Genomic DNA, 19952 nt, shown 5'->3' on the forward strand with positions numbered 1-19952 from the left:
TGGCTCAAATCATAACGATCTTTTTGCTTGCTTTCTATTCAATTGCTTAACTCACCTCTCAACTTCTCTATGCAGACAGTCATTAATCATTAGCCATTTTAATATTAACACATTGGCACAGATTTGTGTAGACAGAGATAATTTATTTCTCATTGAACCGTAGAAAATTGAAGTATTGACCAACAGTAAACCCTGTGCAAGACAATTTGCAAAGCATGTTGGGGTTGAAATAGGAGTAAGATATTGTTTCTATTCACAAGAAGTTAACAAGCTAATAGTGGAATGACCAAGTACAAAAATACGGTCATTTGTCACTTAACAACAGGGATATATTCTGAGAAGTGCATTGTTAGGTGATTTCATCATGTGAATATCATAGCATGTACTTACATAAACCTAGATGTATTGCCTACTACACACGTAGGCGGTATGGTATAGACATACAAGCCTAGGAGCATGTTACTACTGTACAGCATACTCTGTATATTACAGTATATTATTGTATGTTACTGTACAGCATGTTACTGTACTGAGTACTGTAGGGAATTGTAACACAATGGTAAATATCTTTGTATCTAAACATATCTAAACATGGAAAGGTACAGTTAAAAATATGATATGAAAGATAAAAAATGGTACACCTGTATAGGATACTTACCTTGAATGGAGCTTGCAGGACTGGAACTTGCTCTGGGTGAGTCAATGAGTGAGTAGTGAGTGACTGAAGGCCTAGGACATTACTGTACACTACTGTAGACTTTATAAACACTGTAGAGTTAAGCTACACTAAATTTAACAATTTTTTCTTTAATAATAAAGTAACCCTAGCTCACTGTAACTATTTTACTTTATAAGATTTTGAATTTTTAAAAACTTTTTTACTCTTTTGTAATGACACTTAGCTTAAAACACTCATTGCACAGCTGTACAAAAGTATTTTCATTATATATTTATTATATAAGCTTTTTTCTATTTTAAAATGTTTTTATTTTTACTTTTAAGCTTTTTTGTTAAAAACTAAGACATAAGGACACAAATTAGCCTAGGCTTACACAGGGTCAGGATCATCAATATCACTGTCTTCCACATCCACATCTTGCCCCACTGGAAGGTCTTCAGGCTCCATAACATGAGTGGAGCCGTCATCTCCTATAATAACAATGCCTTCTTCTGGAATACCTCCTGAAAGATTTGCCTGAGGCTGTTTTACAATTAACTTTAAAAAAATTCATAGGACTACATTCTAAAATAACAATAAAGAGTACAGTATAGTAAATACATAAGCTAGTAACATAGTTGCTTATTGCCATTATCCCCAATATTATGTACTATACATATTTGTATGTACTATACTTTTGTATGACTGGCAGCCCAGTGGGTTTTTTTACACCAGCATCACTGCAAACAGGTGAATAACACATTGCATTGTAATGTTATGATGGCTATGATGTCACTAGGCAATAGGAATTTTTCGGCTCCCTTATAATCTTATGGGACCATCACCATATATATGGTCTGTCATTGACCAAAATGTCATTATGCTAACACAAATTAAATATACAAATTAATTTAGCCCTTATTCAAACTCAGGAAAGTAAGTGTTTGGAATAAGCTTTATGGCATTACAAAAGTATTTATCCTCTTTGTAGAATTCATCAAAGCAGCATAGAGATCTTTTATGAACATGCCTAAGTATGTGGCAATATTTAATAAAGAAAATTAGTTAGAGATTAAAAAAAAAAACAATTGAAAGGGATGTTAATCATTGTAGATTTCCAACAGGGATAGTTTGAGACCTAAACCTAAACCTAAACCCAGATTTGTATTTTTAAACAAACTCTGAGGCCACTAAAGAATTGTCTTTGAAGTGAGAGGCTAGAGTTCACTCCGATTGGGTGAACCTAAATAACCCCGACCTCTGCCTATTTCTCAGAGTTAGAGAACAAAGTACTTAGAAAATAGTTATGGGCAATAAAACGTATGTTTTAGGAAAGGAAGGTTCCATGTTATCTAAACAATTGCTTCTCTTCTATTAATAATTTTTATTTTGAATATACGAGAACAAGAAAGAAGCAGGAGTAGAAACAATTTTGCTAACCTTTACAACATCATGCTACATGAACTGGGGGCTAGAATTTTGTAGACAAGACAAAGTATACAACCCATATTCCTTTACTGATGTGTAAATTAGAATTCAAATGTGGGCACTAACTTATTTTGGTCTGCTTAATAAGGGCTTATATGTTGAATTACCCACTTGCACATACAAGGAAATATATCAGGTAATTATTGAGAGGCAGAAACTTCAGGCTTATCTTTGTCTAATAAAACTTCATATGTATAAACTTTGTATACAGAAATCTATAGATGGGATTTAAAGTCAAAATGGTAATAGATCACGTGAGCAACTTTGAAATTGTTTGTGAGTCACCTACCTGAAATTTTGTAGAAGTCCTGTAGTGTTTCCTTAGCTCATTTGAATCCACCTGAAACATATTTGTATTTTCATTAATTTTAGCCAATGTCATTAATTTTAGCCAATGTCATCAATTATTTTTTTCTCACTTTTAAATTTATAACTATTTCTCTTGGCTGGTTCCTTCCAATCTCAGCCAATAAATATGCTCCATATTCCCAGGTATTAAAACAAAAATTGTTTGGCTCTAGTTTTCTTATTATTGCCCTATTGTTTGCCACAATCAAGCTTCTCAAGAGAGTTGTCTACCTGCTTTACTCTATATCCTTCCCTCATATTTATCCTTAACTCATGGCAATTTGGTGGTAATTTGGCTTCTTCCCACTTCTCTCATTTCATCAAGGCTAATAGTGCAAAGGCCACCAATGACCTCCTAATGATCACACCCAGGATATCCTTTATGGCACTTAGCATCCTGTTATGGCATTCATCATAATTTGAAATGACATATACATTGCTTGGCTCATTTATTTAAAATTAGTCTACTCCATTAAATGGTAATCTGTGTGAGGACAGGTTTGATTTTGTTTAGCAACTATTTTTAACTAGTGCCTAGAATATACTAAAAGTCCAATAAATATTTATTAATTGAATGAATAAAAAATGGAGAGATGAATACAACCTTTGAAGCATTAAAAATTTTTTTTGGACAATTTTTTTCCATGAAACTTTTTCTTTTCAAAGAATCTGTAATCCCACTCTTAGTTTACTTTATATCTTCACTTCCTACTTTTCAATGTTCTTCTTGGATTCTTGGGCTAGTCATTTCAAAGTCAACATTTCCCAGGATTTAGCTCTCTTCTCTTTTCTCTTCATGCTTGCTTCCTGGGAAATCTCACCCACGTTTATAGTTTCAGAGATTACCATGTGGCTTGATGCTACCAAATCTCTACTTCCACCTAATATCACTTTCTTGAGCTGTTGATGGGTAAGCAACTGCCCATTGTCCTCTTCACTTAGCAGATCCACTGCACCAAACCTGAATTCATCATCAATCTTCATTCCCCTTGAGCCAAACTACTGCTCCTGTGAGCATCCTCATCTACACTGCTTAGTGGTCCTACACTGGGCAGTCTCCCTCAGCCCTCGTACAACCAAGAGCCAAGTTCTACTCATTCTTCCTAAAATTTTCTCACGTCTATTCTCTCCTTTCTGGCACTGCTATCTCTGCCTTTAGTCTTGTTCCCCTTGATCCATTCTACAGTGGCAGCCAGATGATCTCTAAATCAGATTACTTAAAATCCTCGTTTATGTCAAATCCTGCAACTCCACATGATTTAAAGGAAAAAAATGCAAGCACTTTTTCAGGGTATACAAAGCTCTACTATCTGTTTACCACTTGCTTCCCGGAGCATCCCAGAAACAGCAGCCACTCTGTTCAGCAGTTCCTCAAATGCATCAGAGTGATGCCTTTGCCCTTGCTGTCCCAGAGCTCAGAACATGTTTTTCCTTTTTTCTTGTGGAGGAAAAAGGTGCAGGTAACTCCAACTCATCCCTCAAGATTTGGACTAAGGGTCTTCTCTGTTGGATGGTTTTCTCTGAGCCTTATAGCACCCTGGGCATGCCTTTTCATGACTCACAACATAAAATCCCACCATTTTTCTTTTGTCGGTCTGTCCTAGACATTCTGAGCTATGTAAGAGAGTAGAGTCCAATCTTTGTCTTCTATTTCCTCAGTTCCTAACACAGTGTCTAACACATAGTAGGTATTCAATAAATGTGTGACGAGTGATAGATGACTAGAGTGGCATTTGTTAATATTCAGACCTAAAAGAATTAATGTGAATATTGGACTTACATGTTTCACTTGTATGTAGTAAGGGATTTTCTAAGGGCTCTTAATTAGTTGACCAAAGCATTATAACTTGGGACACATGGAAGTAGCATCTTCTAACAATTATCATTCAGGCTGTCTGGAAGTTTTAAACTGCTGCTTGAGCAATGTTAAAGATTGGTTAGTCAACTCCCTAGTTACTCCCCACACTACTGACTTTTTTGGCTATAATTTTTACTCATATACACATACTAAATTTTACAGAAATATATTAGAAAATATATGACATGCTCATTTAATGATTTTTACTGTGAAACAAAATGGCTTACTGAGCCACAGGTAGCCATAGATACAGGTTCAAATAAATAGCGTTATAAATCATGTACCAAAAGAGTAAAATCAGTGACTTCCCTCAAAGTTTATATGGGACAGCCAGATAGATATGAAGTGCTAGACAGTTAAGTTAAAATACTACCTCAACCTTGCACTCAGGAAGAATGTTCTTAGCACATTTGTCTATTTACTTTCAAGGTTGTCTATGATTCTATGATTGAATAAATGTAAATGAAACTAAAACTTGCTAGATTAAATGAAATATGATTTAGTGATTTTAAAATCTATCTTCTTTAGAGCAGTAAATAAACTTGGCATCATTAGCCTTATGAGGATCAGCATGCTTACCGGTAACAGTTAGGTACTTATTTTTAAAATGTCACCCCACTTAATTCCCTCTCCCTCTTTTAAGCCTCATCATTATGCCGGCGACATTTATTCAGGGGAGGCTTACTTTAGGAAGGATGTGCTAATTGCATCTAAATCCTTTCCCAACAGATAGCTTTTGAAGAAGATCTACTCAGGTGTTAATATCTTTACTTAGTATTCACCTCTTCTTCCCCACCCCCCAACAATGGCTAAATCCATTTATTCCAAAATAAAAAGCGAAATAAACAGAAGTTGCATTACCAGGGCGCCATGACCCCATCCTTGCCTCCTTTCTCTGTCCCGTGCTATCAATAAAGAAGTTTCCCAGTCCCAAATAATTACTAGAACCTCCTCCCCATGTACCAGCTTCAACCTCCTCTATGTATGATACAGGGGGTGGCCCTACCCTGGAATATACAAAATGTTACACAGATAGAATATGTACATTGGGGAAGGGGAGCTACCCCCAGCAGCCTGTTCTCTTGCCTGGTCTACATTTAGCCCCACTGTCCCGCCTCAGCTGCCTCTCTAAGTAAGAAGATGGGAGCCCCCGTGAGGGAAAAGTTGCTTTAGTGAGTCAGGCCATCAGGGAGGCCACCAGGCCTCCTCCAAATAAATCAACTCCATGAGCCTCTAGCTCTTAAATAACAACAATAATCATCCAGAAATTAAGGACTCAGGCCTGGCCAAGGTGGCAAAGGGTCTGCATTTGTTTGTCTCCCCCCATCACACAGGGGTCTTACCTTGCTCCTCTAAGGATAACGGGGTGACTGGGAAGGGGTGGTAAGGACCTGATGGGGATGCAGCCTCTGGCCCCACTTCTCCAAGCTTTGCTGACAGTGGCCGGCTTTTAGATGACGGTGATCTTCACCTCATTTCTTGTCAGCATGATAGAAAAATGGAATGCAGGGGTTGCTGCCCAAGCCTGGGTGCTCCTGGGTATTCTGTGTCTCAGGAAGCAGTTGCATAATCTGCTGTGCAGTGGGATTGTCATGGGGAGAACCCTCCCTGGCCTCTTCTTGTGCAGGCTCCACGCTGTGGGTGAGGCTCATCTTGCAAAGATCACCCTGTTTGTTGGCAGCCCCAAGCTCCTGTGGGAGCTGGGGCACCTGGAGCGGGCTCATCAGCAGGGTTCTGGGCAGCTGCCAGGAATTTGCCATGCCACTTGTTGTGATTGCCCACAAGCTGCAACACCAGCTCCTGCAGCTCCAGCAGCTCCAGCAGCTTCACCTTCATCTCCTCCTTGTCCTGGGCCAGGCTGCTGATGTATTTCTTCTGGCGCCACGTCTTCAGCACTGCCCTCTAGCTCTGGTACAGTGTGATGTACTTTCCTGCAGGAGGACAGGGTTCAGACGCTGGGACCCCTCTGACCACCGTGCAGCTCCCCCTGCCATGCCCTGGCCTCCCGCTCACTGATGATGTCTGTCTCTCCAGACAGCTGGATGCAGCGACGTTCCAGTTTTTCCATCTGCTCCTTCAGGTCCACCTTCTCCTGCATGAGCTCCATAAAGTGGCTCTGCAGCTTCTCCATGGCCCCCTGCAGGGCCCGGTGGGCCTCCCCACACACAGAATCACCTCCAGTCCCTGGGACTAGGGCTGCTGCCTCTGACTCCTTCTGGACTGAGGCCACCAGGTGAGCCAGACACTGACAGCTCACCCTTTGCTCCTTCAAGTGCCCACGTGGCCATGCCTGCTTCTCCTCTGCACTGGCCACAGCTGAGTTTAAAAATGCCACCATGGCCTCCCGACTCTCCAGTTCCTCCGGGATGCTTGGCATGAGCGGAAGCACCTCCTCCTCACTGTCCAGTCCATCTCCTTCCCCATGGAGAGCCATGAGGGTCAGCTGGGCCTGTAGCTACTACTTCTGCTGTCTGGTAGCTTCCAGGTGCTCCTGGGTCTCCTGCAACTCTTGGCAGGCCATCTCGGCCACCACTTTGCCCTGAGCTTCCTCCTGCTGCAGCTGGTCTATGAGCTGGGTCTGCAGCAGTAACTGCTTGTGGAGCTCCTTCTCATAGGGCACCTGCTGATAGGTGGCCACGTACTGCTGCAGGTGACCCAGGTACTGATCTCACTACTGCTGTAGACTCTGAGCCTCTTGGCTCTTCAGCTCTACCATCTCCTTCAGCTCGCCCACCTTCTCGCCCAGCTCCTTCTTGATGTGCTGCTCCGACTGTGGTGTGCTGGTGATCTCCATGTTCTCATTGTTCAGCTTCATGAAGCCAGTCTGCAACTCGGCCAGCTGCTCCTTGAGCTCGCTGTTCTGGGAGACTGCATGACTGATGGTGGTGAGGTCATTCTGCATGGTCTCCAGGGTTTGCCTGTGCACCTCCGCCTGCTCCTCCCAGAGCTCAGCCTTCTGCTCTAGCTCCAGCAGCCTCTCCTCCTGCTCTCGGTTCAGGCGACTCAGGCCCTCATTGTCTTGCACCTGGGCTTGGAGCTGTCCTGTCAGACGCTCCAGCTCCTTCCGCAGGTACTCGGCCTCCACTTGTAGCTGCTGCTCCACCTCAGAGGGCCGTGCTGGGGGCTCCAGGAGCAGGGATTCAGCGATCTGTTCCCTCAGTTTGGCCAAGCTTGTCTCCAGCTCCTGTACCCGAGTCATGCTGTGCTCCTTCTCCTCCCTCAATGTGTGCACCTGCTCTGACATCGGCTGCATCCTCTGCTACCACATGGCGCTCCTCCTTTCAGATTTTCAGTATATTGATCTTTCTCCATCTGTAGCTGTTTCAGCAACTCCATAACCTGCCCCAGGTGTGCTTCCAGCTGTGCCTGTTCCTCCATGGCCTGCTGTAACTGCTGGTTAGCATCAGGGGGTTCACACTGGCTTGAGGACTATTGAAGCAGGAGCTTGGCCCTCTCCAGCTTCTTTTGCAGATCCTCCAAGTTGAGCTGGATCCCTGACTTCTCTGTCACTAGGACTCAAATTTCTCTTCTAATTCTGAGTTCTGCTGCTTCAGATCCTCATATAACTCCAGGCTGAGGGCATCTCTCTCTTTGGTTAACTCTTTGTTGTACTTGTCTGTCTTCTTCTGCTGTGTAGAGACAGCAGAGAAAGCCCACTCCAACTCTCCCACATGCTGCCAGGAATACTGCAGGTGGCTGGCCAGATCCTTTGACTCTCCTTCAAACTGCCTGGCAGCATGCTGAGTGTAATACAGGGCTGTCCATAACTCTGCCTTCTCGGACATGAGGATCCCTATGGTCTGAATTTGAACCTGTAACCACTCCGTTTGGCTCCCTGCTTTCAGTTGCTTGCTTTCTTTTCTTCTTCTAGTTGATCCAGAACTTCTTGGTTTTGTTGTTTCTCCAGATCCTTCAGGTTAGCAGATGATGCAGGGCCCTCTCCATTGACAAAGGATGTAGACTCAGGGCAAGACCATTGAGCTGTTGGAGAGTTGTCCTGGGCTCTTGGTCAATGAGAAAGTCTTGGTTTCATCCATGAGATTGGGACCAATGTCAGCATCATGATTCTGAGGTGCTGCCATGCTAGTGAGACTGGCACCAGGGGAAGAGACACCACCAGCTAACATGGTGTCATGAGCAGATAGTTGTAGGGGAGAAGCATGGTCTTTGCACGTATCCTCAGGTGAATGACAACCACCAGAAGTGGTTGTCTCAGTGTTGCTGACATTTTTCATTTTCTCCTTTTTTGCTCTTGTACCTACACCAGGGTTGTTTATATGCTGATATTATCTTGATGTTTTCTTGGCCACAGCCAATTTGCTCTGTAGGGTTTCTTCTGACATCAAAGGGCAGGGTGGGAGGTGGGGTTGGGGCCATATCAGCACGATCCTGGCAACCACTGCTAAACACATCCAGTCATCTACCGAGCAGATGTGCAACTGAGCTAGAGGAGAGTTAACCAGGGCCACACTAGAACGCAGAATAGGGTGTGGCCTCAATGCTCCAAGGCCGTTGGTCGATGAGAAAGATGAAAGGGAAAGGAAGCATGACCAGGTGGCGGTGTGTCCAGAGGGACCATTTTTCTCATGCATCTGTACAATGGAATTATAGGATTGTTGGGCTCTTGCTAGATTATATTGATTCTTATTTGCTCCAAACCGCACTGTGGCTTTGTCTCTGACTAAGATGGCATTTACTTGCATGATGACCAATTCTTTTGTGTAGGCACAGCTACAGCCCTGTTTTGTGAGAAGTTCCATACACAGTGCTCCCCCACCCAATACATATCCTCCTGAGAGAACAGGTAACACCACTCGAACAAATAGAGGATAAAATGGAAAATTATCCTGCTACCCTCCAAAGTCTGTGAATACCAATACTAATAACTTGGCAATTCAGTTTAAGGTCCTCTTCATGAGGCCAGTTAGCTCAAGGCAATAACATTCTTCCCAGGCCTCTTAAGAAATACTCCTATCCCAGAAAAGGCCCTTCTTTCTGGTGTCAGGAGCCATGGTCCAGAAACGCAAATCCAATAGAATTTCAGCCATTTACCTCTCAGATCGCCTCCTCCCTGAAGTTCTACTTTCCTGGGTTTTTTTGTGTTTTGTGTTTTGTTTTTGGCCTTGGTGCTTCATTCGTTCCCCCATATGAGTCAGTAAAAATGTAGCCATTAGCAACTTCAGTCAATATATAACAGATTCATAGTTTAGGACAACAACCCAGTTGACAACCACAACAGTTTCTTAAAAGATATGTTAAACAAAATATATTCTATGCTTTATCTTTTATGATCTTAAGATCATTGTGCAAAAGACTATCAGGGTCGACCTTCTGCAGTTTAACATGCCAGTCATGTACTGTCATTTATGAGTTCCACTGAAAAAATCCTTTTCAAGCAATATTGCTCATGCTTTTGCCAGAAGATAAAAATCATGTAAGAGTTAATTCTCTATCAGGAGGAAGACAAAAAAATGCCAGCAGACCTGTTTTATGTTTTATAACTCTGTGATCTGCATACATCCCTGAGCTCTTTCATAAGTCTATCTGAAGCTTGCACTGACACAAACACCACATCACATTTAAATGGCCTTGACTTTGAGTCTTCCTAATTTTCTCTAATGTTGCCAAATTTTCTTTTTTAATTCCTTCATCCTCCAACTTTTTCCCACTAATAAGTTCTTCCTTCATCTTACAGTGATTTAAATATTTTATATCTCCAGCCATCTCTTCTTCCTCTTCTTCTGAAGTCACTTCTGTTTTCCCATTCTGACCCATGGGTAGTGGTTGATCTAGCATCTCAAACATCCAGGTGCTTAGGAAGGTTATATAATCTGCAGAGTTCGCATATCAACGACTTCAATTGCTGACGAAGGTAATTGTTGTTCTTAGTATCTTCTAGACGTTCCAGAACTGATGTCAGATTTGGGTCATCAGAGTCCACAAACCATAGTGGTGAAAAAGATGGATAGGATTCTCGGAATCTCTAGGTACGAGAAGAGGCTCAACCCATCATGGAACAGACCTGGCCTCCGTGGTGTTTTGTCCACAGGAGATTCGGCAATGTGTAAATATTCAGGAGACTGGCCCAGGTGCAGGGCTGCGCGGGTGCGCTGCTGCTGTCCCCGTCCCACCGCCGCCAACTCAGTCTGCAAGGCTGAACATGGGGCGCCACTGCAGCTCTTTGTGAGCCTGTGCCAAGCTGCACACCAGGACCCGTATTCACCTCTTCTGATAAACAATTCATAGAAACTTCATAATTTTACACAGGACAGATGGAAGAAGTATTTTAAAATAATATTACCTGAAACAATTATAATGCAAATTAAATAATTATTCAAGGAAATAAAATCCTTGAACTGAGATTATCATTCATTCACTCCTTCAAACATTTCTTGAGTATACTCTAAGTTCCTACGATAGATAAATAAGTGAATCGAATACTGTCCCTACTCTCAAGAAACTTATCCTCAGGTAAGAAAGAGAGATACATAGACATATAGGAGACAAGAGGGAAAAGTGAAGTGTGTGGACATCCATTCATTTAATTCATTTAACAAGCAATTGTGTATTTTCTATATGCCAGACCCTGAGCTGGGTGTCTTTTTTTTTTTTTTTTTTTTGAGACGGAGTCTCGCTCTGTCGCCCAGGCTGGAGTGCAGTGGCGCAATCTCGGCTCACTGCAAGCTCCGCCTCCCAGGTTCACGCCATTCTCCTGCCTCGGCCTCTCCGAGTAGCTGGGACTACAGGTGCCCGTCACCACAGCCGGCTAATTTTTTGTATTTTTAGTAGAGACGGGGTTTCACCGTGGTCTCGATCTCCTGACCTCGTGATCCGCCCGCCTCGGCCTCCCAAAGTGCTGGGATTACAAGCGTGAGCCACCGCGCCCGGCCAAGCTGGGTGTCTTATTCAATCTTCATAATAGGTTTATGAGGTTGGTACTGAGATAGCCAGGTGGGAGAGGGTTGCTGGAGAAACCCAACCAGCCTGCCCACTGAGGTGGAGCCTTGGAAAGTTTGCTACATTTGCAGTAGGGAGGAGCCTGGCCCCTCCTCTTCCTGTGTGGAATCTGGAATTTGAACAGTGGGCAGGAAGCACTCTAGCAGGGGGCTCTGGCCTTGTGGAGGATCCCTGTTTCCCCCCTTTTTAAAAACCTTTCACCAGATAAAACCTTTTCACCAAATAAAGCCCTGCTTCACTCACCCTTCAAACTGTCTCCGAGCCTAAATTTTCATGGCCATGGGACATAGAAGGACCCTATCTTTAGCTGAACTAAGGAAAATCCTGCAACAATATGGCTATTCCCATTTTGGGGGATGAAAAAGATTGTATTCAATGAAAGGGTAAGTTTAGTTTCTTCAAGTTAATGCTATTAGCAAATTTCAGAAGTGAAATTTGACCCCAGACTGTTTGTTTCTACTACTTCATAATTAGCCTAATCGATATTTAATGCTATTAGCAAATTTCAGAAGTGAAATTTGACCCCAGACTGTTTGTTTCTACTACTTCATAACTAGCCTAATCGATATTTAATACAATTAAATAACAGAACTATGAGTATAGTAAACACAGAGAAGGGAGTGGTTTTCTTCAGATTGGTTTATAAAGAGCAATTGAGAGGATTAAGTACCAAAAGCAGTTGATTATAAAGGAAGGCCTAATTGACATTGTAACTAGATGACACTGAGGACTTCTGTGAATTTCGTGATTGGTAGTTTTAGCAAAGGGTTGTGGATGTGAGTGTCTCTTATCTAAATAATCTTCACTGTCATTTCCAATTCAATTTCTGCTATCTATAAAGGAAATTACATACAAGAGACTTTTTGTTCGACTGAGATTCAAAATTCTGTTATCTTTGTAGCACCACTTTTAGGAGAAAGATTTTATAAATAAATGCTGTGAAAAACTTGTAAGGCCTCCTGGTTTCTATTGTAGCTGTTAGCACCTCAATCTGTTGTCTGTTACTTGTTTGTTTTCCTTCAAGGCCTTGGGGAATTCATATTTCCATCTTCCAGTTATGGTGCATTTATTTAATAAATAAATTAAGTAGATGTATCTACCTAGCAACTGTAGGTATTTAATAAATGTTTCTTGAATGAATGAATGAATGATTCAGTGGTGTTACCAATGGTGGCATAGATAGCTAAATATAGTGAGACCTTCAGGTTGGGTACTCAATGTGCATAGTCTTCTTACCAAAATGTAATCAAGTTTCAAAGGCTGCAGCTACTTACTCTAAATTAAAGAAACCATTAAACTTCTTTTGAATAAACAAAGCAATTATTTCCTGCTCTATATTTGTAGCTTATGATAATGCATTTTGAATAGCGCCTGTTGAGTGTGTTTTTTACTGGTAATTTTTCTTGGTTTTAACACTTCATTGTGTGCAAAGGCCTCTTAGAAAATTGAAAAAAGTCTCCCTTTGCTGATTTCGTCATTTTCCATTTGTCAAACATTGATTTTCTCCCCCCTTGTGAGTCTAATGGAGGTTGAAATTAGTGTTCCTTTTTTTGTTGTTGTTTACTTCTTATTTGTACACCATCATCACCATTCATCAAGCTGCCAGGTTGCTCTGGGGATGGTGCTGGTGAGTTAACTAATGCTCTAAAGTCTGCACAAGGAATTTTTTGAATAGACTTTTGGCATAGCTTTGGCTTTTGCCTTTAGTATTTCTTTCTAGGAAAGATTTCAAATATAGAAAACACTTCCCAGAAAATGACAATTATTTTAAGGAAGAAAAAAATATTCAAAGCTATTCCTTTCAGCTTTTTGATAATTTAAGACCTTCTGAAGATTCAACAGAAAATATTAAGGAGATTAAGCGACCTAACTGTCTTCTTCAAAATTCTACCTGGACCTAAGATGCCGTATAGGCAGTCAGTCTGCTCTTCCTATTGTGACATTGGAGGATATGTTCTGTGCAGCCCTTGCTGAGCCTTGGGAGGAGGATGGCACATTGGCCACAGTTGGAAAGGAAGCATCTTTCTAGTTAGCTGGGGAAGGGGCTTGGGGTAGTGGTTATAAGACTTGGGTTTGTGCTTGTGAAAACACATTTTTCTGTTTCTTAGATTGATTGGATTGACAATAAACTTCCCTCAAGACTGAGAATAAATCCAGGAGAAGATAATTTCTCCTAAGGGTAAGAATGCTAATTTCTTAGGAAGGGCACTGCATTTGGTCATGAGAAATAGGATGTGATGAATTTGGCAAGTAAACAATAAAAAGATAGACCTGTAGAGGCCATATTCATTAAAAAACAAAACACCAGTGGAGGTGTTCTACGTACTTGTGATTTGTCCATATCTGTGAGGGGTGTGGCTACCTCTCTGTGGTTTGGCTGTATTGATGGAGATATGGATGGCTCATTGCTCTTTCATTCTCTTACCACACTGAATAATAGTATATTTTGCAATGGTGGAAATCTTCTGTGCTGTCCACTAGATATGTGGTTGTTGAGTTCTGGAAATATGAACAATGTGGCTGAGAAACCTGAATTTTTAATGTTATTTAATTGTAACTAATTCAAATTTAAATTTGAATGGACGTATTTGCCTAGTGGTCACCATATTGGACAGTGCGGTGAAGCTATATTGATTAAAATGGTCATGACCATACAATGGCCAAAAAAACAAGTGAAAAAATGCTCCACATCACTAATCAGAGGAATGCAAATCAAAACCACAATGCGATACCATCTTATACAAGTCAGAATGACTATTACTAAAAAGTCAAAAAACAGCTGATGCTGGCAAAGGCTGCAGAGAAAAGGGAGCATTTATAAACTGTTGGTGGGAGGGTAAATTATTTCAGCCACTGTGGAAATCAACTTGGAGATTTCTCAAAAAGCTTAAAAGAGAACTACCATTTGACCCAGCAATCCCATTACTGGGTATATATCCAAAAGAAGACAAATCTTTCTAACAAAAAGACACATGCACCTGCATGTTCATCACAGCATTATTCACAATAGCAAAGACATGAAATCATTCTAGGTACCCACTAACAGTGGACTGAATAAAGAGAATGTGGCACATATACACCACGGAATGAGATCATGTCCTTTGCAGGAACATGGATGCAGCTGGAGGCCCTTATCTTAAGCAAATTAATGCAGGAACAGAAAACCAAATACAGCATGTTTTCACTTATAAGTGAAACATTGGGTACTTACGGACATAAAGATCAGAACAATAGAAACCGGGGATGACTAGAGGGAGGAGGAATGCAGGGAGGAAGTGGGGAAGGTAGAAAACCTAATTATTGGGTACTATGTTCAGTACCTGGGTCAATTGTACCCCAAACCTCAGCATCACCCAAAATACCCAGGTAACAAACCTGTAAGTATATCTCCTGAATATAAAACAAAAATTGGAAAAAAAAAAAAAAAAGGGTCATGAAAGCTTTGCTTTCTAAGTTAGGTTTTCCCAAAGTGTCCAGGCCTAACACCCTGTGCTTGATTTCTCTACTATATGCAGGCACTTCACTCGGTTCCTACTACACAAAGATAAACAAGGCACAGCCCATGTCCTAAAATATTACAGCCTAGTACTTTCTCACATCACCAGGCTGTCTCCTAAGAAGGTTGAGTAGGTTCTAATGAGTGAAATAATACCTATCTTATTTTTAAAGGTATTGAAGTGAATGGTAGACTGTAATGTGATAGAAAACAACTGCTTCATAGACTGTTTGAGGCTTGATTACCAGAGGAATATATATTAAATGGTTTCTTCTTTTGGTATTGATAATTGATCCATTTAAAAAACATTATTTAGGTATAATATGTGGACAATTTCAAAATTTCAGACTTGGCACTCTCTTTGTATGCTCAAGTATTGTCAAATTCTGAAACACTTGCTAACCTGAACCTGTGTGATTGCAGAGGCAAGGCCTGAGTTAAGCTCCTGGCTCTGCTACTATCTAGCTTTGGGCTTTGAGCAAATAACCTCCCTCTCTAAACCTCAGTTTCCTCATTTGTAAATGGGGCTAATTACATCTTTTTCATAGTGTCATTGAAAGGATTAAGGGAGGTATTATAAATAAGTTAACTAGAGTAGTAATGCTAGCTGACATTTAATACTCATTCATTATGCACCAGACATAGTCTAGGCACTTCACAGGCCTCAACGTATTTAATCTTTCAATCAATATTATGATGGTGTTTTTGTTATTTTCACTTTAAATATGAGGAAACTAAGGTACAGGGAGATGCATGTTCTCCAGCACATTGTGAACACTCAATGGCTGTTTTGTAATTGTTTTCTTGTTATTATTGCTCATGACTTCTTGCAATTATCCATGCAGATAGCCAGTCAAACATTAAATAAAACAATGCTGTTATTTTTTTGTAGCCCAATTAGATGTTATTCACGTTTCAGTTTCTGCCTTTCCCGAACCCCACTTACTATTATGTCTCCTCCTCTTATAAACTGGAGTCTGGGCTGGATAAATAGCATATCATAAAGGTAGATGATATCACATATGATGTCCACAATAAGCCAGTAGTGTATGTTGTTCGGGGTTTGATATGGGAAGACGAGGCGCAGTGGTATAAACCAGCAGTTCCAGTTATAGGCAAGGGTGACAAGCAAGAGCCACAGGAGATAGAGTCGATCTGGAAAAACAGCAAGTGGTGCAATCCAAATGACATAGAACAAACACAGAAAGAATCCTCTTGCTTAGTTTGGGGAGGTTGGGGTACTACCCTCTAGAGAGCAATTTGCCATAGGAGGCTCTATTAAACATTCAACACCATTCTGCCTCTGGACTGTGAGGCTCCGGGCTTTACAAGAGATGTTAAATGATCTTATCACCTCTTCCGAAAGTGGACAGTTTCCTTCCAGTCTCCTTAAGAAGCGGCCACTCTGAGTCTGTCCGCACAGGTAACTGTACTATTTGGATCAGGAAAAGAGAATTTCAAGAAAAGTCGGAAGGACTTTGCACAGACATCACTGCAGCCACAGATCTTTAGTTCCTCAGTAGTTAAGTCGCAGGATTGATTGCCCAGGGCAGGTGGCAGAAAGGCCACATCCTGCCAGAAGGAGTATGGCACTGAATGGGAGGGCAGAGGGTCAGCCCATTAACGTAGTCCATGTCCCTTCACACATATGGCTTCTCCGCCTATGGGAGGCCGCAGGAAAGGATTTGTTCAATTAGAATAATCAACAGTGTGAAGCCATGGAAGAAGACTGACACTTTATAACGATGTGTGAGTGTGTCAGTGCACATATTGTGGGGTGCTTTGGGCCTTCTTTTCAAAGATAATTAGGGGCAGGAGAGGATCTGTACTGCCTTTTAAATATAGGCAGGAATATTGTATTTCTTGTCTTCACCAAAGATGGGCAAATGATTCTTTGCAGGTTACATAATTTAAATTCTGCTTCCTAGTTAGATTGATAATATGAAGTAAGGAAAATAGAAGCTATCTATGACTTTGAGTCACAGGGTTTCTTGGTGATAGCCAGCCCTCCCACTACGACAGTTCACCCTTTGATAATACCTGTGTATGAATCTATGCTGTTTGGAAGTTTAAGTCGCTTTAAGTACTCTGTTAAAGGCATCTTCTTGACTTTGAAACACAACAGCCTGTAATAATGTTCTTCTGTTGGCTTATCATCACTTTCTTTTACTGGTGGTACAGCTGTGGGCTTTGCTTCATAGGAAAAAAAAAAAGATGAAACATTTGAAGAGGTTAAGTTAGCTTAGTTAAAAACTTGAATTTCTTAACCAAACACCGCATGTTCTCACTCATAAGTGGGAGTTGAACAATGAGAACATATGGGCACAGGGAGGGGAACATCACACACTGGGGCCTGTCAGGGGGTGGGGGACAAGGGGAGGGATAGCATTAGGAAAAATACCTAATGTAGATGATGGGATGATGGGTGCAGCAAACCACCATAGCACATGTATACCTATGTAACAAACCTGCATGTTCTGCACATATATCCCAGAACTTAAAGTATAAAAAAACCCAAAAAACTTGAATTTCTTTAAGTCAGAACATTTATGAATCTTCCTCTTTTGATACAGATAGATGAAACAAAACCTTCATGACATTTAAAATAGTGACATTTATTTCACTGTGTGTGTGTTTGTATAAAGAAAAAATATGTCAATGTAAAAAAATTAAAGGAAAAACAATTTTTAAAATAAATGTTAATAAATTTTTATCAAAAAAAAAAAAACAGGAAAAACTACTAAATGATGACAAAATTCAGGATAGTGATTACCTTGGCAAGGGGGCTTTGTCACCTGGGGAGACTGGAAGTTTTCTCTAGTGAGGGAAATGTCCTTTATCTTGGAGGGTGGTGATGGTGATCCAACAGGACTATTCATATGTAAAACTTATCCAGGCATGGTGGCACACGCCTTTACTCACAGCTCCTCTGAAGGCTGAGGCAGGAGGATCATTTGAGCCCAAGAGTTAGAGGCGGCGGTGAGCTATGACTATGCCACTGCACTCCAGCCTGGGTGACAGAGCAAGACTCTGCCATTAAAAGAATAAAATAAGATTAAATAAATATATAAATAAAGTGTTTATCTACACTGAAATATTTATGGATGAAATATAGTGTCTGGAATTTGCTTTAAAAATTCATTGTGACTCCAATGTTACAGGAAATAAAATTTTAAAAAATGAAAAAAGTACCTTAAAATAATTGAACTGTACACTTAATATTTGTGGATTTTACAGTTTTTAAACTACGTCTCAAATAAAAATGTAGAGTATAAACTAAAGGCATTCTCACGTTAAAAAAAGAAAACAAATCATGTCGTATATCTTAAAGTACACAATAAAAACAAAATAAAATGGTAACATTTATGAAAATATACAGGTAATGAAAACATTGGAATCTGGAAATATGTAACAGGTTTAAAGCTCACAAATAAGGTGTCACAAAGGTGTTACAAATAGAATATTTTAAATACAAGCTTGATTTTCACATACTTTGGAGCATCAATGAAGTTAGAGATCAAAAACACTGCAAATGTACATCATTCCACAGGTTTTGGTTTGGTGCTTCTTTACCCTCACACATGTCACACACAATATTCTTTTCAATATATCTTTATCAAAGTATAATGACTATGATTCCTTTTAGCCTCTTCTGTTTAAAAAGAAACTGTTATACAATACACAGTTTATTTTGAAAACCCACGTTCTCTTATACAGAACTATAAGGAAGCTCAACTCCATCCCATGTAATTATCAACTTGATTTGCATTTATATGTTAAATAAACAACCTTTGTTCTATTCTTTTTCTGTATATATATATAAATATTTTACATAGATGTAATCATAGTATATATTACTTTTGTGCTCTATATTATCATATTGATTTTTTTTTTCGGAGTCTTGCTCTGTTGCTAGGCTGGAGTACAGTGGCGCAATCTTGGCTAACTGCAACCTCTGCCTCCTGGGTTCAAGTGATTCCCCCGCCTCAGCCTCCTGAGTAGCTGGGACTACAGGCACGCACCACCATGCCCGGCTAATTTTTTGTATTTTAGTAGAGATAGGGTTTCACCCTGTTGGCCAGGATGGTCTTGATCTCCTGATCTCGTGATCCGCCTGCTTTGGCCTCCTAAAGGGCTGGGATTACAGGCAGGAGCCACTGCTCCTGGCCGATTAATTTTTCACACACACATTTTTGTAACTATTAGGGTGGTTGATAATAGTCCGTCCCCTTATGTGATTGATTTGTTGATGTCCTTTGCTCTGTTGGATACCCAGGTAATATTCATGTATTTTTATAATATGTACTTTGCATAATATGGGTATTTTCAATATTTACATAAAATTTGCTATCGAAGATACTGTTTGTGTCCTACACATATACCCTGAGCCTGGTGATCACCTGTAGGAGGCTTCCCTGCATCTGTGGGGGACTTCCTCCAGCAGTTTTACTTAAAGTGCTGGGGAGGTAACAATGTCAAGCTCCAGCACCAACCAGTTTCCTTCTCTTCCATTCAGGTAATTCTCAAGTATGATCCACTCAGCTTTTCAGCTAGATAAAGCCCCAATGGCACAGCAGTGATCCTCTTATTTTTATTTATTTATTTTTAATTAAAAATTTTTTTAAGAGATAGGGTCTCACTATGTTGCCCAGGCTGGTTTCAAACTCCTAGGCTCAAGCAATCCTCCTGTCTTGGTCTCCCAAAGTGCTGGGATTACAGGTGTGAGCCACTGCACCCGGCCAGTGATCCTCTTATTAACCCATCTGTACTGTCTTAACTTTCTTCTCTGTCTCACCACTCGTACCTTCCTGGATCACTCTCAAAATAAACTGTACGTAAATCATTTTCTCAGGGTCTGCTTTTGGGAGATCCAAACTAAAACATCTGCAAAACACAGGTCCCCTCATCACTTCCTTCTTCCCAGTACTTGGAGGGAGCAATGCTTACCAGTTTGTGGGCTGGCTTCAGGTGAGGAGAGATCTCCCTCTACCAACTTTCTCTTGTAGAGGGCTGTTCTTTGACGCATTCTTTTCACCAGGTTGTGTAGCTGGGCATCAGCATACTCATTTATAACAGGAGCTGCAGGCGGTTTGTTTTGTGGGCTAAATGAGAAAAACATGGCAATACAGATGGGCCCACGAAGAAAT

The 19952-nt window shown here is 40.8% G+C and overlaps 1 protein-coding gene and 2 pseudogenes across 1 annotated transcript in view; all 3 read right to left on the reverse strand.

The window, feature by feature from the left end:
• CNGB3 (cyclic nucleotide gated channel subunit beta 3) overlaps positions 1-19952 on the reverse strand; it is a 154715-nt gene that overhangs the window by 68383 nt on the left and 66380 nt on the right. The window contains exons 4-7 of the mRNA XM_032759995.2: positions 19753-19907; positions 16846-16998; positions 15752-15960; positions 2436-2486 (exon numbers count right to left, since the gene is read on the reverse strand). Of these exons, the coding sequence (XP_032615886.1) occupies positions 2436-2486; positions 15752-15960; positions 16846-16998; positions 19753-19907 (568 nt within the window). The remainder of the gene's footprint in view (positions 1-2435; positions 2487-15751; positions 15961-16845; positions 16999-19752; positions 19908-19952) is intronic.
• Positions 5803-8725, reverse strand: LOC116813386 (golgin subfamily A member 2-like; annotated as a pseudogene).
• On the reverse strand, positions 8769-13650 carry LOC116813745 (ubiquitin-conjugating enzyme E2 Q2-like; annotated as a pseudogene).

This window comes from Hylobates moloch, unplaced genomic scaffold (genome assembly GCF_009828535.3).
Source record: "Hylobates moloch isolate HMO894 unplaced genomic scaffold, HMol_V3 SCAFFOLD_9, whole genome shotgun sequence".
In the NCBI taxonomy this organism is placed as follows: Eukaryota; Metazoa; Chordata; class Mammalia; order Primates; family Hylobatidae; genus Hylobates; species Hylobates moloch.